This window comes from Trachypithecus francoisi, unplaced genomic scaffold (genome assembly GCF_009764315.1).
Source record: "Trachypithecus francoisi isolate TF-2019V2 unplaced genomic scaffold, Tfra_2.0 Lachesis_group0, whole genome shotgun sequence".
In the NCBI taxonomy this organism is placed as follows: domain Eukaryota; kingdom Metazoa; phylum Chordata; class Mammalia; order Primates; family Cercopithecidae; genus Trachypithecus; species Trachypithecus francoisi.
In genome coordinates this window covers 117,661,083-117,686,892 of record NW_022681453.1, presented here as the reverse complement: position 1 = coordinate 117,686,892, position 25,810 = coordinate 117,661,083, and the positions used below count along the sequence as shown (strand labels likewise).

Below are 25,810 nucleotides of genomic sequence, written 5' to 3'. Positions count from 1 at the left end.
ACATGCCTGTAATCCCAGCTACTCAGGAGGCTGAGGCAGGAGAACTGCTTGAACCTGGGATGAAGAGGTTGCAGTGAGCCGAGATCACGCCACTGCACTCCAGCCTCGGTGACAGAGCGAGACTCCATCTCAAAAAAAAAAAAAGAAAAGAAAAGAAAACCTTTAAAGGACGTTAAAAAGGGATACTAGAAGTGATGTTTCAAATGCTTTGCTAGTTATGATGACTTTATTTTGTTACCGCCTACATCACAAAGCACCATAGTTCTTTATTGAGACATTAAACATTTATGATAGTAGTTGTAAATCCATATTTTCAAATAGTATTCTAGATCATGTCAATATATTTGGAACTCCTGTCAGATCCGATTAGCTAATCATTGTTTTGACCTTGTGAATGACAAAGAGCCCCGTGAGTTAAGTATGGTCTCTACACTTTCTTGGAGTACTCCACACACACTGCCTCTTTTCAGCAACATTTTAGGTCATTTCTCTGTTGTGTGGGTTTGTTTCATTGTAACCTGGTAATATGATCTGTAAATATAATTAAGTGGCAGGTACATACAGCACAAGCACTACAAAAGAGTTTACAAGTGTGGGCCCTGCTCAGTCCCTCCCTTTTGTAGCGTCTCCCGCTGTACATGGGACCCCATGCTATATGTGACCACTGTCTATACCTCATGCAGGAATGTAAGGCTTCAGGCTCAATCGATAAACCAAATATTTGCAAAGCTTACTTTCTTTTTTGTTTTCTTTAGTAAAATAGAAATTCGAATATCACCTTCTCGCACCCTAGCGGGTCTATTTGGAGCCCCGTATGCCTATGCTGTGTAAGGGCTGATGTCACTCTTTGGCCTTTTTCCCCCCTCTCTAACTCCTCCCACATGCTGTGCTCCCTCAGACATCTGGAGAGAAGCGATCTGGCCACAGTGACAGCAATGGATTTGCTGGCCACATCAACCTCCCTGACCTGGTGCAGCAGAGCCATTCTCCAGCTGGAACCCCGACTGAGGGACTGGGGCGCGTCTCAACCCATTCCCAGGAGATGGACTCTGGGACTGAAGTAGGTGCTGGGCAACAGCTGGCATGACAGTTCTGCTCTCCTTCCTGGGGTTCTAAAACCATGATCTCTTCAAGAATGAGGCTTCACCAAGCTCCTTGAAACTTGTTTGGTTGTTTTCTACTATAGGGCTGCCTGTGCAGATACTCAAATGGAGAAATCATGGAAGCAGAGCAGTGAAAAGTTCTCAGATATCATCTGAACTAATACTTGTTTCTCCAGATGAGTATACTGAGGTTCATAGAGATTGAGTGACTTGTCCAAGATACACGGCTGGTTTGTGACAGATCTAAGACCAGAACTGGAAACTTCAGGCTATACAGATTTCAAGGCCAACAGTTGAGGTTTATATTTGCATTAATTTAGTCAAACTAAGTACGACTTTAAATAAAACCGTTTAAATGATTTGTTTATGAAAAATAAAATTTAATAAATAGATAAGTTCTTAAAGCGTTCATCTTCATAAATTCAAAATTGTGTGAGAATGAAGAAACTAGGTATTACCTTTCCTGTATAGAAACAGTCCCAGGAAAAAGTCTGAATAAACACAATCTGCAGGTAGTGCCCATAGACGCTGATGACTGACACCAGTTGGATGAGTTCACAGTGTGTAGTCATGTTTCATTAACAGTCTTGTCAATCACACATAAGGTCCTAAGTGTGTTTATAAAGCACATGTACTGTTATTTTTGACATTGTCCACACACTAAGTTTTTATGAAGCACCCTTTGAACTAGAAAGTTATAGAGTAGATGAGCTTTGCATACCCCAGGGTAAAGAACACAGTGGTATATTGCAAAGCACAGCATCTTATTGTAACTTCATGCTGTGTGGGCATTTTCTGCCTGAACACCTCTCTTGGTGCAAAGGAGGACCCCATAAGATTGAACCCTGGTTCAAATTCTGCTGCTGCCCCAGCTCTATGTGGAAATGTTACTGCCTGCCCTACCTCTTTCACAGACATCTTCTAAAGATCAAAAGTGAACATGTACGTAAAAGTGATCTATTTGATAGGGGGAATTCTACCTTGAGGAGGATGAAATGGTTTTGGTTTCATAGGATGGAGAGAAAAATCTTGAATTAAATCAGATTAGATCTTTGTGGTTTTCTCCTTACATGTTTAGAGGTCTTGGATGGTGGTTTTATTTTTAAATAAAACTCTAAAAGTAAAACTAAAGTGAAACAACCTTTAGTTAAAGATATTTGTCCAAAAAAGATGTGCTTATTATGTTGAATACAGATGTGTTTGTGATGTTAAAGGACAAGAAGGAATGGACATGACTGACATTGCAGCTAATTCAGCAAAACTCAGATTTAGAATATTGTGACATGAAACCTTGATAATTGAGTTTACTGTTCCCTCGTTTACTTCTGACATCATGTTTTCATGGTGCCATTCAAGCCCAAGATTCCTTTTTTAAAGTAAGCCTTTAAGGTACATTGCTCACAAACCTAATATCCTCATAAAGTCCCTAAATAATGATGTAAATGTAATTATTCTTTTAAGGAAACTATCATGGGAATGAAATATCTTCAATTCCAGCATAAAATCATCCCTGAATTAAGGATTTTAAAGGTTTTGGAGCCAACACCAATTCGCTTACATCGCCAGGCCAGAGTAGAAGAGCTCAAAGCTTTCCTCCCCAAGAGAAAGCCCCTTGGGTTGACTCTGTTCAGGATAAAGTGCTGCTGTGGAGGCTTCCTTACTTAGTTTATTGCCAGTTGTGTCAGCCTTTCATATTGATCATGTGGTCAATATAGGAGATTGCTTTTACTGAAAGGGAGAGGCAAGCTCTGTCACGACAGTGATCTTACAGACTTTAAGGTGCCACATGTGGTCCAAAATGTAACTTTCTCACTGCAATTCTTGCAGTCTGTAATTAACGAAGTCCTACAAATGCACAATGGCTAGTGCATAATCAATACCGGAAGAAGCTAGAGACACGCATGTACTGACTAGGGTGCTAAAATGTGAACACCTGGATACCCTGAAGAATCTGTGATCATTTTATAGCCCAAGCACAGTATTGTTAGCATTGTTTATTCCTGCAGTATTTATCTGCTCTTCTTAATCTTCTTGCTTATTGATTAGTATGGCATGGGGAGCAGCACCAAAGCCTCATTCACCCCCTTCGTGGACCCCAGAGTATACCAGACGTCTCCCACTGATGAAGATGAAGAAGATGAGGAATCATCAGCGGCAGGTAAGCAAGAAGGGCTCAGTGTTTTAAAAACAGCTTTGTCTTCATTTCTGGTATGACCTGACAAGGAAATTAATCCTCAGTTCAGTAGTTAAGCCGATTACTGCTTAGGTCCTGTCTTAAAAGGAAGACTTTTAAAAATTATTATTTCTGTAGGACTCCTAAAACAAATTTATTACTTTCCATTTTTTTTTTTTTCCATCTCTTCTATTTCATTTCTGGCAGACCCAGGGGGACATAGGGACCCTAGGAAAAGCTGTTCGTCAGTGATCTCTGAACATAACCAGATGTTTCCCCAAAACAATTTCTGGGTACAATGTTTTACACATATTAGGCACTTAATAAGTACATGGTACATTGTGTTGACTTCTAGGTGTGTGCGTCCCACCACAAAAATCTGGCTGATTTAAAGGAGAATCTTGCTTTCTAATCTTTTTCAAGTAATTGATCATCAAAGTCAGCTTAGGACAGTTTTTCAATTGATAATCTGGAATTTTAAAAAGTAGATCTTTTTTGCCCATATTACAAGAGTGAGGATGGTGTATTTAATTTGGGACTTTCTAAACTCTGCAAGTAGTGTCTATAAGCCTATTTTGCTAATGAATAAAAGATTGCTTTGATGAATGAGTTACACTTTATTCTACTAAAACAAAAAAAAAGTGTAAAATAAGGAGAGTTTCAGAGTTTCCTTGCCTTTACTATAATTCAAACCAAACAAGGAGAAATCATAGTGTTTTGAAGCCCCATCTCCAAATCTCCATAGGTTATCTTTTAAGATGCCACTGACTTCTCTGATTCTTTTTCTCAAAGCTCTGTTTACTAGCGAACTTCTTAGGCAAGAACAGGCCAAACTCAATGAAGCAAGAAAGATTTCCGTGGTAAACGTAAACCCAACCAACATTCGGCCTCACAGTGATACACCAGAAATCAGAAAATACAAGAAACGATTCAACTCAGAAATACTTTGTGCAGCTCTGTGGGGTACGTTGGTGCTTTTTAAAAAAAAAAATAATAACCACTCATTAATGAACTCACCCTCAAACATTAAAAGCCTGTGGATCTTGTCATCAAAAGAACACTGGTTGAATCATGGGTATTAGAGTCCTAACTCGGGACTATCTTGACCTCAGGAGAGACCAAAAGGAGTTTTATATGTAGAAATAGCTGATACTCTACTAGCCAGGATGACGAGATTAGATTCAGAGCAACCTTGTCACACAATAGTGATAGGCTAAAGCCAACAAGAGAACTAGCTACCACTTAATACAATGAGTGGGCAAGGCAAAGTCTATAATCTGATCAGAGGCAATTTGTGTCTGGCACTTCGTGATATACCCCATGTTCATTCTCCATGATCCATACCACATCCTGCAAGGGGAATACAAGCATAAATAATGGCATAAACTTTTATTTCAAGCTGAAAAATCAGCCCAGAGTATTTTGTGCATTACCCAAGGTCATAACCCTAGCAATAACAAGATAAAACTTGAAAAGAACAACAACTACTTTAATGAACCTTCCCTTTTAGTTTAAAACATCAGTCTGCATTTCTTGTGAAAAAGATCTGCAGGTTTTAGCGGACCTCAAACTCAGGAGAGGCATGATGAGATTCTATCAAAATCTTGGTTTATGTTACTATAAACATCTCATACAGATTAAGGAAGGACATGTCCCCTATGTACCCATTGAAAATACTAGGCTTGGACTGGGGAACCATAATTTTAAAAGGCTGAAAGCATTTGAAATGTTAGTGGGGAAGAGTGTGAAGCCTAGGAACCATTTCATGATAGAGGCTCTGTCCCCTGGAGAAGAGACAGAAGAGAACAAGATAGCCACATTTAATACTGAAAGGATTAATATGTGGACAAAAAAGCAGACATTTGTGTTGATCAGAAGATAGAAGTACAAGAAGTAAGAGAAGCTAGAGAGTTACATGTTCATTAATAAAGTACAGTGCACAATGAGCCTCTCAATGTATGTGTGTGTTGAGGGGTGGATGATAAATTTCCCGAGCAATAAATTTTTAGGATTACAACTACCCAGACAAAACCACTTACCTGCCTGTACTTCTGTAATAGGGATTACTGCATGGGTGTTGGGCTGCACTAGATTTAGAGACCTGAGAAGTCCCTTAAAGTGAGTATGTCTGTGACTCTCCAGCTATTAACACTTTTCTTGAATGGGTTTATCATTTCCCTAAAAAAGAGTAAAAACTTGAGGGCATGGGGCATAAGATAGGTACATTGTGGTTCAAGAAGGAGGAAGGGCCTTTCTTCCAATGGAGTGTGGAAATGGAAATTGCACTGTATATTGAAGGTGGGTAGGCTAGAGATCACTGCATAGGGGTGGGGTAAACCTTGGGGACGAAGTAGATTTATAGGGAGAGCCAAGAAAGAAGTGGTTTTTCTAGGAAGGGAATAAAGGCAAATTGTGCTAGCTTCATATCTGTGCCTAAGGCTCCTATTGACAAGGACTCTGTACATTAGGCAGTAAATAATTAGATGTATGAATGCTGCTAACACTTTATAAAAGAAAACTGTAAATTCATTACCAGAAGTACAATGATTTAATTATTATGTCAGAACTTCTACACTCATTAGTTTGTTTACCTACTTGCCCATTAGTGTATATTTACAAGTCACAGTTTCTTAGATTTTATAGGGACTCTTGATGCAGAAGATTAAAGTTTGTGAAAAGTCAGTCTTAGGGTGCTTCTTAAATTTACAGGTGTAAACCTTCTGGTGGGGACTGAAAATGGCCTGATGCTTTTGGACCGAAGTGGGCAAGGCAAAGTCTATAATCTGATCAACCGGAGGCGATTTCAGCAGATGGATGTGCTAGAGGGACTAAATGTCCTTGTGACAATTTCAGGTATGTTACTAAGATGATGAGTCCCCCAGGTCCATACAGCAGGAAAGGGGTCCACCTCATTTGTGCAGAAACAGTTAGCTCTGCCCTTCCCAGCTAACAAACAAGACAATGAAGTATAGCAGTATAGCCAGAGTGAGGTTGCCCACATTTTTTAACACTGGGTATTCTGACCTCCAAAAAAATGTCTCTCACCTCTGCATTAAATCTGAATTAGGCAGAGACACACCACAAAGGCTATATATTTATAGCTCTTTATCTCTGTCAGGACTCAGCAAGGATCGTCAGATGTTTTTAAGGTTTCTGCACTCCAGTTATTACCACATACAGACAGAATATCAAAATGCAGGCTTCCAAGAGGGACATTTAGTAAGCAGAAATTTTTCTAGTCTCTTCCCTTAAAAATTCTCTTGCTTATAGTCCACTGGATGTTTTGGCAGGTGCAGCTGGCACACTGGGTGATCAAGTCTACAAAAAGATTTGAGTATGAGAATCATTACTGCTATGCTCTGTAGCTTTCTGATTCCCAAAAAGAGCCTTAAATAGGAAAAAGAAAAAAAAAAAAAAAAAGATGGAGACTAAAGTGAAGGCCTTGTAACAAGTTAAGAATGCAACCTAAAAGAGGGCAGTTTTGTTGAAAGTTTTTCTTTTTTCTTTTTGGTGTTTGAAGGAATTTAACGAGTAACACCCGTCACTTCCCCTCCCATTCCATCTAGTATGGAACCAGCTTGCTACTGCACTTTATAACCACCTGGGGAAATGTGAAAATCCAGAGTCAGAATCTCTGGGGGTGGGGTTTAGGCATCAGGAGCTTTCTTTTTTTTTTTTTTTTCTTTTTTTTTTGCTGTCTGTACGTTTTTTTTTTTTTTTTTTTAATTATACTTTAAGTTCTAGGGTACATGTGCATGACGTTTATATCATGTATAACTCCCCAATGCAATCCCTCCCTCCTCCCCCCTCCCCATGATAGGCCCCAGTGTGTGATGTTCCCCTTCCCGAGTCCAAGTGATCTCATTGTTCAGTTCCCACCTATGAGTGAGAACATGCGGTGTTTGGTTTTCTCTTCTTGTGATAGTTTGCTAAGAATGATGGTTTCCAGCTGCATCCATGTCCCTACAAAGGACGCAAACTCATCCTTGTTTATGGCTGCATAGTATTCCATGGTGTATATGTGCCACATTTTCTTAATCCAGTCTGTCACAGATGGACATTTGGGTTGATTCCAAGTCTTTGCTATTGTGAATAGTGCCGCAATAAACATACGTGTGCATGTGTCTTTGTAGTAGAGTAATTTATAATCCTTTGGGTATATACCCAGTAGTGGGATGGCTGGGTCATATGGTACATCTAGTTCTAGATCCTTGAGGAATCGCCATACTGTTTTCCATAATGGTTGAACTAGTTTACAATCCCACCAACAGTGTAAAAGTGTTCCTATTTCTCCACATCCTCTCCAACACCTGTTGTTTCCTGACTTCTTAATGATTGCCATTCTAACTGGTGTGAGATGGTATCTCATTGTGGTTTTGATTTGCATTTCTCTGATGGCGAGTGATGATGAGCATTTTTTCATGTGTCGGCATCAGGAGCTTTCATAGTTTCTGACGTGTTTCCATTGTGCAGCCAAGTTTGAGAACATGGATTTATGCTCAGCCATTGTTTCATGAAGAGACAACACAGGGATACTGGTTTGAACTTTGAGGAAAGTTCAGCTATACTTCCATTTTGACAAAATGCTTTTGCTTGTCATTAAACTTCCTCTTTCTTTTACCTTTCCACTGAATGTTCAGTTTCATCTCTTTTTATTCTCCCCAAATAAGGTTAACCAGGTAAATTCCTTTTGTATTACCATTTGAGTTTAATCCCATGTAGTCTTTTGTTCTGGTTCATTGCTTTCCTGATTGCTATACTACCAAATCAAAATTAAAACTGCGTATCTGCCAGTCACCTACCAAAAGTGGAAATGCAACCAAAAAATTCACATTCAGGCTTCACTATGTTGTTAGTGGCACATCTTCATTCTTAACAGTATAAGCATTTCCTTTTCTCATGAAGCAAAGATAGGGAAAGTAGAAAATGAAAATAGGAGCAAAAGATTCTTGAACTAACATTGGATTCATATTGGCATAGAAAGGAGGAAACACTGGCTCTCGTGTCCATCCTAGCTACTGTGATTCATTTGGATTCTAGGCCTTTGGTTACAAAATTGAATACTGACCACACCATGATTCCCTTAGTTTAGGTAATGAATGCGCTCTCCTGTCAAATGCATGTGCAATGCTTTACTAAGTTCTCTTCTGCTGGTATATATTCATCTATAAAATATAAAACCTTTTTTTGGGAGAGGCCAAGGCAGGTGGATCATTTGAGGTCAGGAATTCCAGACCAGTCTGGCCAACATGGTGGAACCCCATCTCTACTAAAAATACAAAAATTAGCTGGGTGTGCTGGGGGGACACCTGTAATCCTAGCTACTTGGGAGGCTGAGGCAGGAGAATCACTTGAACCCAGGAGGCAGAGGTTGCAGTGAGCCGAGATTGCGCCACTGGACTCCGGCCCTGGTGACAAAAGCGAAACTCTTGTCTCAAAAATAAATAAATAAAACATTTTTAAAGCCTAAGATAAAGAAAAATAAGTATCCAAAAAACAAAACCCATAGATCTAAATTTATCATTAGTCAGCAAGAGTCATCCCAATGGACATTTTATCTGTTGCAAATAATCTAATGGAGTATATCAAGTTTTGCTACTTGTGTACTCTTCAATATTGTCTAGATTTTTTTTTATCATCCTATGAGTCCTTTATTCCAAGATCACTTTACCAAAGGGAACTTTAGGTTTTCAAGTTCACATCCTTTTTTTTTTTCTTTTCTATTTTTGTTCAGTATTCCTTTCAGTGACTTCAGCACCATACACTTGTCCAGTATAATTTCTGAACCCATATTATCCTCGTTTGCTTTTAAAATAACTTCGTTAGTTAAGTGAAACAAAACTACTACCAGTTGTCATCTTTAGTAGAAGAGGCAAATAAGAGGGTCTTCATTAACATCTGTTACTAGGTTATACAGTGAAGGAAAGGCAGGTGCCAAAATGCCCAGTTGTCAATACTTCTTCATGTGATTGTTCTAGAATGTTCTGGAACTCTGATCAACCACTCGGTTGAAGAGTTAACTCTTACTAAGTTCAGCAGACACTGCTTTGCATTGGGAAGAGAGAATAAGAGCAGCATGCTTAAGTAAGAAACCACCTGAAGATAAAGACATTATAATTTTGTGATGTGTCTAAAACACTTAGAGCTACTTTAACCATAAGTTCTGGCAGAAACACCACTTTAATGACAAAGTGCTGGAGACACTGATTATTAGGCCTTCAAACACATACACACACACACACATAAATAAAACAAAAATAAAAGGAGGTGGGGAAGGAAAGAGTGAGAGCTATCACAGCGATTTGAAATTAAACCTCTATTATTTCAACAGGAAAGAAGAATAAGCTAAGAGTTTACTATCTTTCATGGTTAAGAAACAGAATACTACATAATGACCCAGAAGTAGAAAAGAAACAAGGATGGATCACTGTTGGGGACTTGGAAGGCTGTATACATTATAAAGTTGGTAAGTCTCAAGACATGGAATTGTAAGTTTGGTCTGTTTACTCAATCAGACATATTCAGTTAGGTTTCACTTAGTCTTTTCTATCAGATTGATGATGCATGTGTGACCAGCTTCAGATGTTGCTGGAACCTTCAGCATTATTTTTTAAAAGCCAGATTGATGAAATTGAAAGAGTGCATTCAGAATGAAGTCCTAGGCTCCAGTTTGAATATTTATATCTACTTTCTTCCAAAGACTCATTAAAACGACAAGAATAAAAATGCCATAAGGCTATGAGGACAGTGGGACCAAGAGAAGAGAAGAAATGTCAGTGAATTTAAAAGAGTAGCTGAGTGACTGGAAAAAAAACCTAGAATACCAGGAAATTCTGAATTCTGAAGCTGCAGTGAGGAAAATGATCAAAATCAATCCAACAGAACCTGGAGAGGCCCAGGAACTAAGGCCCCAGGGGAATCTGAGATGGAAGTGGAGGTGTAAGGTGGGACTGAAAATAGAATTGTTAGAAAATTCATGAGCAGCAAGTCTTCTAGAACCCAGTCTCCACCTCTGAGCAGCTAGGCCACTACCTTCCTCTGCTGCAACAGAAGATGAAAAGTTTGCACGGCCAATCTGATGCTGGGAATGCTTGTGAAAATACACACACATACACATCCCTCTAGCCCCTATTTAGCTCCCAAATAGCTGTGCCTACACTCCCGAGGAAGAGAATGAAAGAAGTGTCTTGGAGAAAGTAAATAGCCAGAAAGAAAGATGTACAGGTACTAACATTTGAAATGCCATGAAAAAAGCTTGCTGCCTAACTACCCTGAAGTGAAACCCAGCAGTTGATAAGCCCGTCTATACCAAGGAGTGGAGAAATTCACAAATATGAAGGAAACCTAAACAAACAAAGAAAGGACATTAGAAGAAACAGGGATAATGAGGAGTGGAAGAAAATGTAAAAAGAAAGAAAGGAAGGAAGCAAGAAACTATAATAGCTTTACAGCGATTAGAAAACTTCTTTCTATAAAACAAGAAAAGGGCTGTTAAAAAAAAAAAAAAAAGTAGAGCAAAGTAGGGGGGACTCATTTAGAGACCAAGAAAAAATTAAACTAAAAGGTATTGGCAGAAATGAAAAATGTAATAAAAGTGTTAGAAGATAAGAAATTCTCCTAAAGAGTAGAACAAAAAGCAAAGCAGAGAAAATACAAGAAATAAAAAGATCATTCCAAGTGGTTCAAAATCTAAGTAATGTGAGTTTTAGAAAATAAGAAGTGAAAGGAGAGGAAAGTATTGAAGAAAGAATACAAGAAAGGTATCTAGAACTAAAAGCCTTGAAATCCCAGATTAAAAGGATTCCCTGAGTGTCCAGGATACCGAATGAAAGAAAGACTCACAAAAAGACATATCAACATGATTATTTCAATACCTGGGAAATGAGAAGGTCCTCAAAACTGGCAAAGCTGTCGTAATATAAGTAAATAAATAACAAACCATTTACATACAATAGACCCAGAATAAGAGTGGCCTGGGACATCTCAGCAGCAATATAGAAGCTTAAAGACAATACAGCAAGGCCTTCCAAATTGCCGACAAAATTATTTCCAACCAGTATTTTATAGCCCTCCTGTGTTAAGAGTTAAGGAGATATATATATGTGTGAGTGTGTGTGTATGTATATGTGTATATACATTTACATATACATAGAGAGAGAGAGAGATTATAAGGAATTGTTTCACATGACTATACTGTAGAGGCTGAAAAGTCTCAAGATTTTCAGTCAGCAAGCTGATTCAAACCCAAGAGAGCCAAGGGTCTAAGTCCAGTTCAAATTTGAAGGCCTGAGAACCAGGAGAACTGATGGTGTTCCACTATGAGCACTGGCAGGCTCAATACCCAAGAAATGCTGATGCTTCAGTCCAAGTCTGAAGGCCAGAAAAGACTGATGTCCTAGCTCAACCAAGCAGGAAGACTCGGCCTTTTTGTTCTAGTCTGGTCTCCAAATGGTTGCCTAAGGCCCACCCACATTGGGGAGGGCAGTCTACTTTATCAATTCTACTGATTCAAATGTTATTCTCATCCAGAAATACCCTCACAGACACACCCAAAATAATGTTTGACCAAATATCTGGGCACCCTGTTGTCCGGTCAAATTCACATGAAATTAACCATCAGACCATCAAGACATCAGTCAATTTTGAGTACAAAAGAAAGACATTTTCAGTCATGCAGTTCTCAAAAATTTATATTTCATGCACCATTTCTCAGGAAGCAACTGGAGGATGTGTTCCACCAAAATAAATAACTAAACCTAGTAGTCCAGGAAGATGAAGAAAATACCCAGAATGATGGTGAAGGGAACCTGGGGTGACAAGTCTGCCACAGGCCTAGAAAGAAATAAGTCCTGGCAGAGTGGGACAATGCAGGGTTCCAGAAAAGATGCCTCCAAGAAAAATAAAATGGTATAAATAGATGACCTGCTGCGTTTGACCATGTTGAAGGGCATTTATTAGCAGAAAGTTTACATGTGCTTAGAGACAGATACATAGAAAACAAGGAAGTAAAAAATAAATAAATAAATAAGGGGAAACAAGAAAGGAAATATAACCATGGTATACTACATACCTCAGTTGTGAATAATAATAATTTTAACACTTGATATTGATTTAATCAAAAATTTAAAACATAGCTATACTTAAGAGTTTACAGGAGTAAATTGTGTGTACATATGTATAAGAAAGAAAGAGAAGAAGCTAGAGAGAGAAGGAAATGATACAAGAAATTAAATCCTTTCCATACTACAAAGTCAGTAATGTCTGTGACTGAAAAAAAAAATCAGGAAATAACATTATAATCATGTTATTTAGAAATCTGGAAACAAATTGCTGAAAAAGTAGTTGAAAGAGTTGCAAGTGGTTATTTTTAGGGAGCAGGAATCAGCAGGGAGGCAGGGACTTGGTTTTCATAAGCCCTGTAGAATTATTTGGCTTTTTAAAATAGGTACCTGTAAGACTTGTTCAATCCATAGCTGACAAAAATAAGAAAATGTGTGGAGGCTTTTAAAATGTGTACTAGGTAAAAATACATTAATTATTTAACATAAAGAATGACAATAAAGGAGCGGCGGAGGAACTTTAGACACCTTCAGTTCAAAGGAGTCCATGATGTGGTCTCAGAAAAGAATGAGACACATTTGAAATTTTAACCAGTCAAGTGGGTCCAATCATGTGTGATGACATAATGTCGGTTGAAATCTAATCAAGTGTATTAAATACAGAATGTGGAAACAGAAGGGGCATGCTATAAAGAAGAGCTCAGAAAGCAAGAACTTCCGTGTGTCATATTCTGCCAACTAGAAAGGGGACTCTATTTTGAAGCAGTCTCCACCTGCCTTTTCTCTAATTTCATTCCAGGCGACCTTCCCAGATAACCTTGACACAATACTAGGAAGTGTTGGGGCTGGCTAGTGAACTTGAAGGTTTGCTGCCTGAGAAGGACATGTTCCTCACTTCATAATATGCCCTTCACAGTTTTACAAAGGAAAAAAAAAAAAAGCCCCTGACCTTACAACACAGATAATGTATGTATTGATAAGTATAAAAGCAGCCTTTGGGTGGGGCACTGTGGCTCACACCTGTAATCCCAGCACTTTGGGAGGCCGAAGCAGGTGGATCATGAGGTCAGGTATTCGAGACCAGCCTGGCCCACATAGTGAAATCCTGCCTCTACCTAAAAATACAAAAAGTTAGCCAGGCATGGTGGCGGGCACTTGTAATCCCAGCTACTTGGGAGGCTGAGGCAGGAGAATCACTTGAACCTGGGAGGTGGAGGCTGCAGTGAGCCAAGATGGCACCACTGCACTCTAGCCCGGGCAACAGTGTGAGATGCCATCTCAAAGAAAAAAAAAGCAGCTTTTGGAAAAAAATAAACATTTAATGTCTGTAAACGTATGTGGCCACAGCCACATCTACATCTCGCCAGCACTTAGCACACAGCCAGGCCCAGGGAAATCAGTTAAGAAGTATTTGTTTTAAAGAAAGGAATGGATGTTCAAAGGACACAGCATTATTCACAAAGCAGACCACATGTGGAAATGTTTTTCTGTAGCAGGCTGGGCGGCAGTGCAAGCTATTTGCTCCACTATACATTTTTGTTCAGGAATCAGAATTATTTGGTACTTCCTAATAGGATATCCTGGAATTCTAACCTTTTCTTGTCCTCAATCTGATAATTTGGCAAAGTATAAAACATACATCCCATCATTCTCACACCAAGTAGAATTCAGATTCGTATGCATATTTGGTTTTCTTTTGAAAGTAGTGAGCTTCTTTCTTTGAGAGCAGGTCATGTTTTCAGGGGAAAGCAATAGAAACCATTTCAAAGCTGTTTCCTTTTGAGTATTTTGCCTTTATTACTTGGCATTTGTTAGTCCAAAAATTTCTAGTGATCAAATTTTGTGTCCATAAACAAATACTGTATGATTACAGAGCAATAAAATTCATTGCAGGAAATAATGTAAAATTTCTGAATATTATCTCTTGCATATACCTGACAAGTGTTTTTCAAAAACACCAGGCTACAGGAATCCTATTTGACCTGCACATCTACTGTTGGCCCTTCTAACATTGTTGATGTCTTCCTTCTAATCATTGCCGTCCTAACATTAGTAGGCTGATCTATATCCACACATCTAAAGTGAAATTTAACCAGGGAGCAATATCTGGTAATTCTCTATAAGAAAACTTGAGACCAGCTTAATTTTCAGAAACACTGTTTGCCTTAGTTATCCAAAGAACCACTTGCAGTTTCCACTTTGCTTCCCCTGTGAAATTCCAGCCACAACAGCACTGACATCTTCTTGTAGCACGTGATTATTCTACTATGTTCAAATTATTGTGAAATTTTAAAAATATAAAATGAGAATAAAAAAGAAAAGCAAATTTTATATCCAAGAGCCATGTAAAATATTTCTTGATTTATCTGAGCCTATATGTGCTTAGATAAGTTTTTATTTTCAAGATGATTTTAAATTTCTTTAAAAATATGAACCTATTTATTTCTTCTTTCACTCTGAAAATCAGCAAAATCTGAAGGGATTTTTTTCTTTTCTTTTTAAAATGTATTTTAGATCTAGGGGGTACATATGCAGGTTTGTTTCATGGGTAGTTTGCATAATAGTGAGGCTTGGGCTTCCAGTGAACTCATCATCCAAATTGCAAACATTATACCCAACAGGTAAATTTTCAGCCCTTAACCTGCCACTCCCCTTTTAAGAGTCCTCAGTATCTATTATTTCCAGCTTTGTTTCCATGTGCACCCCATTTTTAGCTCCCACTTATAAGTGAGAACATGTGTTATTTGACTTTCTGTTTCTGGGTTATTTTACCCTAGGAGATTGGCCTACAGCTCCATCCATGTTGCTGCCAAGGGCACAATTTCATTCTTTTTATGGCTGCGTAGTATTCCATGCTGTATATGTAACACAGTTTCTTTATCTAATCAACCACTAACAGACAACTTAGATTGATACCATGACCTTGCTGTTGTGAACAGTGCTGCAATAAACATACAAATGCAGGTGCCCTTTTGATTAAAAAAAAAAAAGAAAAGAAAAAGTTATTTTCCTTTAGGATTTACCGAGAAGTGGAACTGCTAGGTAGAATGGTAGTTTTATTTTTAGTTCTTTGAGAAATCTCCATACTGTTTCCCAAAGAGATTGAACTAACTTACATTACCACCAACAGTGTATAAGCATTCCCTTTTCTCTGCAGCCTCACCACCATCTGTTACTTTTTCTGACCTTTTAGTAATAGTCATTCTGACTGGTGTGAGATGGTATCCCATTGTGGTTTTGATTTGCATTTTTCTGATGTTTAGTGATATTGAGCATTTGTTCATCTGTTGGTTGGCTGCTTATATGTCCTCTTTTGAGAAATGTGTATTCATGTCCTTTGCCCACTTTTTAATAGGATTGATTTTTTCTTGTTGAATTGTTTGCATTCCTTGTAGAAATCTGTTGGATGTATAGTTTGCAAATATTTTCTCCCATCATGTAGGCTGTCTGCTTACTCTGTTGATTGTTTATTTTGCCACATTAATTAAGCTCATTAGCTTAATTAAGTCCCATTTGTCTGTTTTTGTTTTTGTTGCATTTGCTTTTGAGGTGTTAGTGATAAACATGTTGCCTAGGCCAATATCCAGAAGAGTTTTTCCTAGGTTTTCTTATTACAGTTTTGGGTACAGTTAAGTCTTTAATCCATCATGCATTCATTTTTGTATATGGTAAGGGATAAAGGTCTAGTTTCATTCTTCTGCATATGGCTAGCCAACTTTCCCAGGGTGTCCTTTCCTCATTGTTTATGTTTGTTGACTTTGTCAAACATCAGTTTGTTGTAGGTATGTGGCTTTATTTCTGGGTTCTCTATTCTGTTCCATTGAGCTATATGTTTATTTTTGTATCAGTGCCATGCTTCTTTGGTTATTACAGTCTTACAGTATAGTTTGATGTCAGGTAATGTGATGCCTCCAACTTTGTTCTGTCACCCAGGCTGGAGTGCTGTGGCCGGATCTCAGCTCACTGTAAGCTCTGCCTCCCGGGTTCACGCCATTCTCCTGTCTCAGCCTTCTGGGTAGCTGGGACTACAGGCGCCACCACCTCGCCTGGCTAGTTTTTTTTTGTAGTTTTTAGTAGAGACGGGGTTTCACCGTGTTAGCCAGGATAGTCTCGATCTCCTGACCTCGTGATCCGCCCGTCTCGGCCTCCCAAAGTGCTGGGATTACAGGCTTGAGCCACCACGCCCAGCTCCATCTTTGTTCTTTTAGCTTAGGATTGCTTTGGCAATTTGGGCTCCTTTTTGGTTCCATATGAATTTTAGAATTGTCTTTTCTAATTCTGTAAAAAATGACATTGGCAATTTGTAGACTGCTTTTGGCAGTATAGTCACTTTAACAGTATTGATTCTTGTTATCCATAAGCATGGGATGTTTTTCCATTTAATTGTATCATCTATGGTTCCTTCATCAGTGCTTTGTAGTTCTCCTTGTAGGGGTCTTTCACCTCCTTGGTTAAATGTATTATCCGAGGGGTGTGTGTGTGTGTGTGTGTGTGTGTGTGTGTGTGTTATTATAAATGGGATTGAACTCTTGATTTGATTATCGGCTTGAGCATTATTGATGTAACTGATTTTTGTGCATTAATTTTGTATCCTGAAACTTTACTGAAGTTATCGACTCCTCCAAAAGACTCCTACTAAGTTATAGGAGTCTTTTGGAGGAGTCTTTTGGAGGCATATTTAGGGTTTTCTAGGCATAAGATCCTGTCATCAGCAGAGATAATTTCACTTCCTCTTTTCCAATTTGGATGCTTTTTGTTTTTTTCTCTTGCCTGACTGTTCTGGCTGGGACTTCCAATACTATAGGAGTGGTAAGAGTGGAAATTCTTGTCTTGTTCCAGTTCTTAGGGGGAATGCTCTTAGCTTTTTCCCATTCAGTATGATGTTGGCTGTGGGTTTGTCATATATAGCTCTTATTATTTTGAAATATGTTCCTTCAGTGCCAACTGCTATGGATCTTTTCCTAGGTTTCAGGTGAAGAGATGAGCAAAAATAGTCTAATAAACACTTTATGTCATGAAAAGTTATAAAGCAAGTAACTGGAAACTTAATGTCATTTAAGTATATTAAAATTTTTCCTACCTAGTTTCTTTAGGACTCAGAATATTCTGTCTGTTGAGATATTTTATAAAGAAACTGACTGCCATGTGTACCAATTGTGGATTACAAATTCTCTAAGGATTAGAATCCACACTTAATAGCAAAGATTCAGAAGGCACTTAAAGGATTGTTCAATCTCTCAAGGTCATCATTGTAAATATTGCTTATTATTATATCAGAGACACACACACAGGTAAGAGTAATGAAGAGAATGCCAGACAACAGTCTGTTCTTCCATTCATCCATTCAGTAAGCATTTACTGAGTACTACTTTGTGGAGGCAAAAGCATGTGGAGACTCAATCATTGAACTAAGTTTCTGTCCATAGAATTTACAATGCTTAATATTCCACCTTTCTTTTTTTTTTGTCTTTTTTTTTTTTCCTTTTTGTGGAGAACGGGGTCTTGCTATATTACCCAGGCAGGTCTCGAACTCCTGGGCTCAAGCTATCCTCCTGCCTCTGCCTCCCTGAGAGCTGGGATTACAGGCGTGAGCCACTGCACCCAGCAATATTCCATCTTTCTGAAGAGTAAAAGGATTTGTCAGTATTCGGAGCCCTTTAAGTCATTAACAGAACCCAAGGCTCCTAACACCCCCTTTCATTAGAAGCATAAACAAGCAATTACTTCACTAACTGTAATTCAAATATAAATAATAAGCAAATGGCAGCCTTTATGTCTGCCCATTTTCTGATTTTTCTACCATCTTGCCATATCTGCTGTCAGCTACTTATGTGTGGGTGAATGTAAACGCCAGGCAAGCTAACATGAAGGAAATTATGCATTCTTATTACAATGAATATCAACATCTAGACCTAGTGTTAAAGACAGTCCTAAGCAGTTATATCTCTAGATGATGAAGAGAGTCTTCAATATAAAGCAAAGGCCATAAGTGTTCTGCCAACCAGAGTTCACTAAGGGAAGCTAAATCACTATCTATGACCAAAAAATCCCACACCAGGAACATCACCTTCATGAAGCTAACACCCAACATCAATATTTAAATTTATATATTGTTGCTTATACATTCATTATTAATACAAAGAACTTGAATAACCTGATGTACTTTTTAACTTATAATTTTTCTATTACAGTTAAATATGAAAGGATCAAATTTTTGGTGATTGCCTTAAAGAATGCTGTGGAAATATATGCTTGGGCTCCTAAACCGTATCATAAATTCATGGCATTTAAGGTAAGCAGGCCATGTGATTATCTAAAAATGTGCTTTTTAAAAATTTTCAGTTTCTACCCATTAATAAAATAGTCCATATAGACCAATACCAATTTTCATATAGATAATAAACCTGTTTAAAAAGTGTAGATACTCTCGGTTTTATTATTTCAAAAGTAAAGACTAAGTATTTATAAATGCTATGAAATTAGATTAAAATTTGGGTATGCCTTCCTCCTTGAGATCTATGAGTCATCATCCTCAAGAGGCATTTAGAATGGTTGGTTAGTAGGCATAGCATTGATTATGATCTTATGCAATGATATTTGTTATAAAGCCACCTAAACCAGGGTATTCCCCGATATTTTGTTTGAAAAAGGCAGACAAATGGCAGCACTGAATCTCGGAGTTAAACTGAGTCTCTAAATCTTTTAATCCTCATAAATTTTTCTGGATGAAGTCCCTAAAACGCAGGTGATGCTTATATGTCCCCAGTGCTAACTTACAGAAATGATCTAGTTTCTCTGCATTCTTCTATTTTGATTGTGTTTTCATTTTTTACCTTGTCTAAGTTTGTACCCACCATGGTTGGATTGGTCACTCATGAGATTTGCCAGGAGTGGGATGGGGTTATGCTAGTCCTGTTGACCCCAGCTCATGAAGCTGACACCCGAATACCAGGAGGACCAGTACTTAACAGGCACCCAGATGTGTTCAAAGCCACATAACCTATCCATAGCCCAAGTAAACTTACCTTCTGCTTTCTCTCGCACTCTCTGTCTCTCTCAGCTTATGTCTGTCTACTTCTTTGTGTCCCATTGGCTGTTACTTTTTCTCCCCACCTTTATGACTGTTACCTCCCTTTGGTTCCTTATTAATTCTTTTCTGCCACATTCACCATGGAGGGCAAAACTGCCCTTAGAACACTATGTAGGCCCACTTCAGAGCTGAATCACTTCTACCTTGTTCCCTAGTGCAAATGGCTTATTTGTGATGTGCTCAGGAAAATAGATTCATTAATGGAAATGGGCTCCCCTCCATAACCTCACTTTTATGGAAAAAAAAAATTGGAATGCATTAGGTTACTAATAACAATTAAGGGATAACTCCTAAAAGCCAAAGGGTCCTGTTCTGCCAAAATCTGTCTCCACAAAAGCTTTTCAATCAACATCCCATTCCCATTCTTGCTCTGAAGTTACTGCCATCATTTTATGACCCAGAGCACATGAGAGAGTGCAAAATGTTCTTTCTGACAGACCAGATCCAGCCCAGAAAGAGGGAAAGCAAAGACAAAGACTTGAACAGGGAAGAGTGGAACTGGCAAGAGGCAAAGCCTTCCCATAGGACAAGGACAGGAGGCTTGAGCTTCCTGTGCTGTCAGAATGGTGTTAGCAAAAGATGAGAAGAGAAGGGTTTGAGAGGTAGCAGTGGCATTATAGCTAAGGCAATTGTAGTTTCACAAATGCTCTCCCAGATCTCAAGGCCCAAAGGTAGAATGTGGTTAAAAAATAGCAAAGGAAAATGGCAGAGGAACACTTGACAGTTAGTTGGGGCTTGGGCTCTGGATTCAAACACAGAGAACTTTCACAAACTTGACAAGACCTCTCTTTTTGCTTTCTAGTTAAACCCAAATAGTCAATGCAAGCCATCAGTCTTGTGATGTTCCACTCCCACCTCTTTCTCTACCACCCAAACCCAAGTCTCAGGTTCCAACATTAAGAGAAAGTGCCAATCTTATGCCCACTCATTTGCTGAAGAAAAATCCAAACCAGAGCATGCCCATTAACACTGAACAGGCTGAGGAAACAGCCGGCCTTGGCTGTATCTCCCAGGCTGTCTTTGAAAGGGTAGTTGCTGTGGATGGGCCTCGTTGCCACATGGAAAAGAGAGGGGCCAGAGAGGTGACCGGAAAGGCCAGAAATAAACAGGAAAAAACAGCAGTACCCAGGCACCAGGTCTTTAATATACATTACCATTATCAAAATTTACACCTGTGCACCAGCTTAAACTTCATTGACCTGGAGGACAAAGGGTAGGGAAAGGGGCAAAAATGGATGCTAGATCCTTCCTCCTAGAGCCAGAATATCAACAGACCTAAAACTGAAAGAGAAATTTTCTAGCTTTTCACTTTAATAAAGTTAGGATTAACTTCCTCTAGACAGTGGCTAAAGGAAAAAAATTATTAAGATACCTCTTTGAGTGATGCGGATACTAATGGGGTGATTTTTAAAGTCTTTTGCAGATCTCCAGCACAAGCCTCTGCTAGTTGATCTCACGGTAGAAGAAGGTCAAAGATTAAAGGTTATTTTTGGTTCACACACTGGTTTCCATGTAATTGATGTTGATTCAGGAAACTCTTATGATATCTACATACCATCTCATGTAAGTACCCAGAAGTAGACTTCCAAGGGCTCTGTGTACAACAGCCTGCATGTAGAAAGAGATTTGTTTTGCATAGTTTTAGTAGAAGTCATGCAAACTTTACTAACCAGCAGACGGACTTTAGTTCTTCATTAAGTATACTGCTTTTAATAACTAAAATACATAAATTTAATTTATATGACTTCCTAAAACTGGGGAATACATAATAGAGATCATTTGGCATTTATATGTTGTCTCTTTGGACTTTAGATTAAAATGAATATGATATTTTTCTTTCAAGAGTATGAATTATATTCGGTAGACGAGTTTCCACATTCAGTTTTTGAAGGGAAATTGGTTCATTTTATGTTAGAGGAAGCCAATGGTCGGGTACTAATTTATTGGAGAAAATTCTTTTTTTGCTCTTTTTAGTTCCTTTCTTCAGCTTGAGGGTAGTGTGGTATAGTGGAGTCAGACACAGTGGCGCTTGTACTCTGGCTCTAGCATGTATTAGCTTTGCAATAATGGACACAGTAGGCAGCTTCTCCAATCTTCAGCTTTCACATCTGTAAAATATGGATAAAAAGATTTATCCTATAGGATTATCATTAGTATTAAATGAGGTAATGGATCTAAAGCAGTTGGTACAGGGTCCTGCAAATTATATATCTTACTAGCCCTAAAATATTCGTATTACTATCCTGACATATTGCTTGAAACATAACTGTTAAAGGGAAATGCTGCACATGGATTCATTTATTAGGATCAGTGTAGTGTAAATTGTGTGTCCTGTGTGTAATTCCAAGGCTAACATACAGGAGAAACTATCAGGAATGTTTGAAGCTACTGCTGACTGGTATTTTGAGAATTTGAGGACTTTATTCTAATGAAATGCAATAACTAAAAGAGGTTGTTTTAGTATATTACATACACACACACGATTGCCATTCATTGCTGCATTATTACAGCTTTTAACTCCTGTGTATGTGGGTGAACACAAGGACTCACAGCTCACATTCCTGCTGAGGCAGCTAAGGCATAACTATGATCATCCTCAACTCTCTTATTCCAATCCATCAAGCACATGTTGGTCAGCCATGGCATTCGCAACTACAGGGATCACAACATCACATTTCCTTTCCTAGAACAAATTAATATACACTGATTTCAGTAGTGATTTTTTTTTTATTTTTTGAGACAGAGTCTCGCTCTGTCACCCAGGCTGGAGTGCAGTGGCGTATCTCAGCTCACTGCAATCTCTGCCTCCTGGGTTCACACCATTCTTCTGCCTCAGCCTCCCAAGTAGCTGGGACTCCAGGCACCTGCCACCACGCCTGGCTTATTTTTTGTATTTTTAATAGAGATAAGGTTTCACTGTGTTAGCCAGGATGGTCTTGATCTCCTGATGTCGTGATCTGCCCATCTTGGCCTCCCAAAGTGCTGGGCTTACAGGCGTGAGCCACTGTGCGCAGCAGTAGTGATTTTTTTAAATGACTGGTAATTCTAAATATTTTTTCTAACCAAGCCATGAATTATTCTGCCATTTGGACACCCAGATAAACAATCCTATTTTTTTTTCCACAGATTATTTTGATAGGAGTTCATTTGACCCCACTTAAGCCATCTCCATTAGATTCAGCTGGCTTACATTCTCCTCATCTTTTTTTGGAAGTGGTTGTGCTAATAGAAAACACATTAATTTCAACATCAGCAAGATGTACACAAATCCCAACTCTACCAACAAATACTAGCACAGCTTTGGTCAAGACACAAAGCCCTTCTGAGATGCAGTTTCCTCATCTGTAAACAAAGCTATCTACGTTGGGGAGCTATTCTGGGTGCTAGAAAGTATATATGTAAAGGGCCCCATGATTTGTACATAGTAGGTGTGTCATAGATTTACATGCTGTTTTTAGGAACAGGTAAATTGAATTTTTAATCTAGTGACTAAGTTTGATTTGCCAGGGTATTTTACAAGTCAGTGGTTAAATTAAAGCAAATTTCAGTCTTTCGGCTGACAATAAAAATAAACAAAAACCTCTTTTTTGCAGTTCTTAGAGATGAATAGTCAAGGTGTTGTTTTATTTTTTAAAAGAATAATGCTTGGCCTTTCTTTGTCTTCTAGATTCAGGGCAATATCACTCCTCATGCTATTGTCATCTTGCCTAAAACAGATGGAATGGAAATGCTTGTTTGCTATGAGGATGAGGGGGTGTATGTAAACACCTATGGCCGGATAACTAAGGATGTGGTGCTCCAATGGGGAGAAATGCCCACGTCTGTGGGTAGGTTAACCATTCCTTATCTCCTTCAGCAGTTACAACCCCCAAATGAAACGAAAATCAAGAAATGTGAAACAACCATTTGATTCCACACCAAAAAAAAAAAAAAAAAAAAAAAAAAAGTCTGTGAATAACTCTTGTAAGACTTGCTTTGTCCATTTATCTCAAGTCGTTTGTCATTTTTGTGGTTAAGATGTGAACAGATGCTGTGAGTTATTGCCCATCTAATGTTTTTAATGCAGTTTTGGAAATTCCTTTTGACAGCCTACATTCATTCCAATCAGATAATGGGCTGGGGCGAGAAAGCTATTGAGATCCGGTCAGTGGAAACAGGACATTTGGATGGAGTATTTATGCATAAGCGAGCTCAAAGGTTAAAGTTTCTATGTGAAAGAAATGATAAGGTAAATCCGTTTCAACATTTGCATTAGTGTTTGCATTTTAAGAGACCACCAGGTACCTGTGAAACCTTCATTTTCCTTTATACTGATTTGAATCACATCTGTGTTAAACAATCAATATTATCTTGAAATGGCATTATTTGGTTTGATCCATGTGAACACTCAATATATTATTCACATGTCAAAAACTACATAAAAACATCTAGAAATTTCTTGTAAACCTCTTAGAAATTTGTGTGGCCTGAAGGCCTTATGATGACTCAGCAGACACCACAAATTCTCCTAAGCACCTAGAGCAGTTGGCCCATCATTAATCATCTCACAGTGGGTCAACTTTATACTTCCACTTTTAGACTTTTCACAAAGTCACTTTCAAGACCTAACCAATCACCTTATATTCACCTTTAAATCCAAAACATTTGACACGTAGAAATATAAGCTTTTTAAAAATGTCACCCATTCCTTAAGGAACTCACAATCACAAACTCAACTAGTGCCATGTCTTGTGTCATTCCAGCCATGTTTCTTCTGAAATGTCATAGGTGAACTGTTTTCTAGTGAAATTAGCTGTGTCCGTCTGGCGTGATCAGTCACCTCAGAGGAGTATTCTGCAGCAGTACTGCTTCTCCCTTACCCTCCCTATAGAGTAACCCTGAGGTTTTAGTAGCTAAGCTGTATTGCATTTGTGAATTCATCCTTTGTGGCTGTGGCCAACATAGAAATGCTGTCCCCAAAGCCACAGACATAAACGCCTATAGAAAAACAGTATGATGGGTTGAATTTTTGTACATCCCTTTGTCCACCCCAGTTCCTCAAAGGTCAGGTTGGTCTTAGTTCAACCCTGGTGATGTGGGCCTAAATTATATTCAACCCTGGCCCACTACTTTGACCTAATGTGGTCTGGGTGGACAGTAGCTGCAGGTGGCAAAGATGGTTCCAGCCATTTAGAGTTTCCCAGAAAACAAACATAACCTAGTAAAACTCTAGCTCCTACCCAGTCTAAGAATCAAAAAACTAGGAGTAATCTGGGTATGGATACCTACACTCCAATTGAAAACCTACCCTAGCAGGCCTGTTCCAAGCCATGTCGCACCCTTAGGAGTAGGCTGGGACCACACCAGTGTCTGGAACCCAAAGTTTAGAGCCAGGGGCACATAACTTGGAGGGAACAGCAGCCCTTTCTTTTCTTCATTGTGGTTTTCCATGGGCCCTCTCTGTCCTCCATTTTGATTCATTGACCCAAAGAGTAGCATTACTTTCATATGTAGCATTAGCTGAATGTCAAGCATTTCCACAGACCTTCCTAAGAAGTTGTTGTTGAGAGACAGCATTCTTCTGAAGAAGCTGTAGAAATGAAGTAGCAGACTTTATACTAGTGACAAAAGCAAATGCCTCGGACCATAGTTAGGTATTGGCTGACTGAAGGGCTGGCCACAGCCCAAAATATAACTTTCCTGGGACAGTGGTTCTTTTACATTTAACATTCAGCTCAAGCAAGCAGTAACCCAAATTTTTGTCACGTTTGTCAGTTGTTTGATAAAATGACTTAACAGACTCAGACCTAATGGACTGTGGTTCTACTTGTTAATGCTATGATCTCATTTGCCCTGGGATATGCCACCATCAGCAGAGAAACCAAGCGTTAACTCTTAAAATGCCAAAATGAGTAGGCATGAAATACCTTGCCCTGACCACAGTATTTAATGTTTTTATCTTAAATTTTAAAAATTGAAATCTGAAATTGTATAATAGTAGGCCTAAAACTCCCCCTTGACTTTGAGAATTTGAAGGAATTCCCTTCCTTCCTGAAGTCTACTTTCTTGTCATTTATGGGTGAGAGAAGGGAAGCTTCTGTGCCTTTCTAGAAATTAACAAAGAACCTGTTGGGTCCTAGGCCAGAAATCCAGCACGTTATCCTCACATGAAACTCCCTTTTAAAAAGTGAACACCCAAAGAGATGTTACAAATGAAGATACAGCCCCTTCAGCATGTCTGGAGACCAATACCACAATAAGGAATAACAACAACCATAGGAATAAAGGCAGGAGTTTTTACGTAGGATGCACGATATCCAAAGGGACTTTATAAACACAGGCCATTGAGTCTTAAGACCTGACACATGGCAAGGATAGGACATGTGAGAGAAAAATGGATGGACGG

At 38.7% G+C, this 25,810-nt stretch overlaps 1 protein-coding gene and 1 long non-coding RNA gene across 7 annotated transcripts in view; one reads left to right on the top strand and one right to left on the bottom strand.

Annotated features, from left to right (window-relative positions):
* The window catches only part of TNIK (TRAF2 and NCK interacting kinase), a 413,713-nt gene that overhangs the window by 383,075 nt on the left and 4,828 nt on the right, over positions 1-25,810 (top strand). For all 6 annotated transcript variants that reach the window (XM_033211704.1, XM_033211706.1, XM_033211707.1 and 3 more), the window contains 9 exons: positions 899-1,060; positions 3,150-3,261; positions 4,069-4,239; positions 5,986-6,129; positions 9,608-9,742; positions 18,527-18,627; positions 20,839-20,988; positions 23,093-23,252; positions 23,514-23,653. In XM_033211704.1, the coding sequence (XP_033067595.1) occupies positions 899-1,060; positions 3,150-3,261; positions 4,069-4,239; positions 5,986-6,129; positions 9,608-9,742; positions 18,527-18,627; positions 20,839-20,988; positions 23,093-23,252; positions 23,514-23,653 (1,275 nt within the window). The remainder of the gene's footprint in view (positions 1-898; positions 1,061-3,149; positions 3,262-4,068; positions 4,240-5,985; positions 6,130-9,607; positions 9,743-18,526; positions 18,628-20,838; positions 20,989-23,092; positions 23,253-23,513; positions 23,654-25,810) is intronic.
* Positions 21,443-25,810, bottom strand: part of LOC117083731 — a 29,966-nt gene continuing 25,598 nt past the window's right edge. The window contains exons 3-4 of the long non-coding RNA XR_004437194.1: positions 21,976-22,108; positions 21,443-21,533 (exon numbers count right to left, since the gene is read on the bottom strand). This is a non-coding gene — a long non-coding RNA (uncharacterized LOC117083731). The remainder of the gene's footprint in view (positions 21,534-21,975; positions 22,109-25,810) is intronic.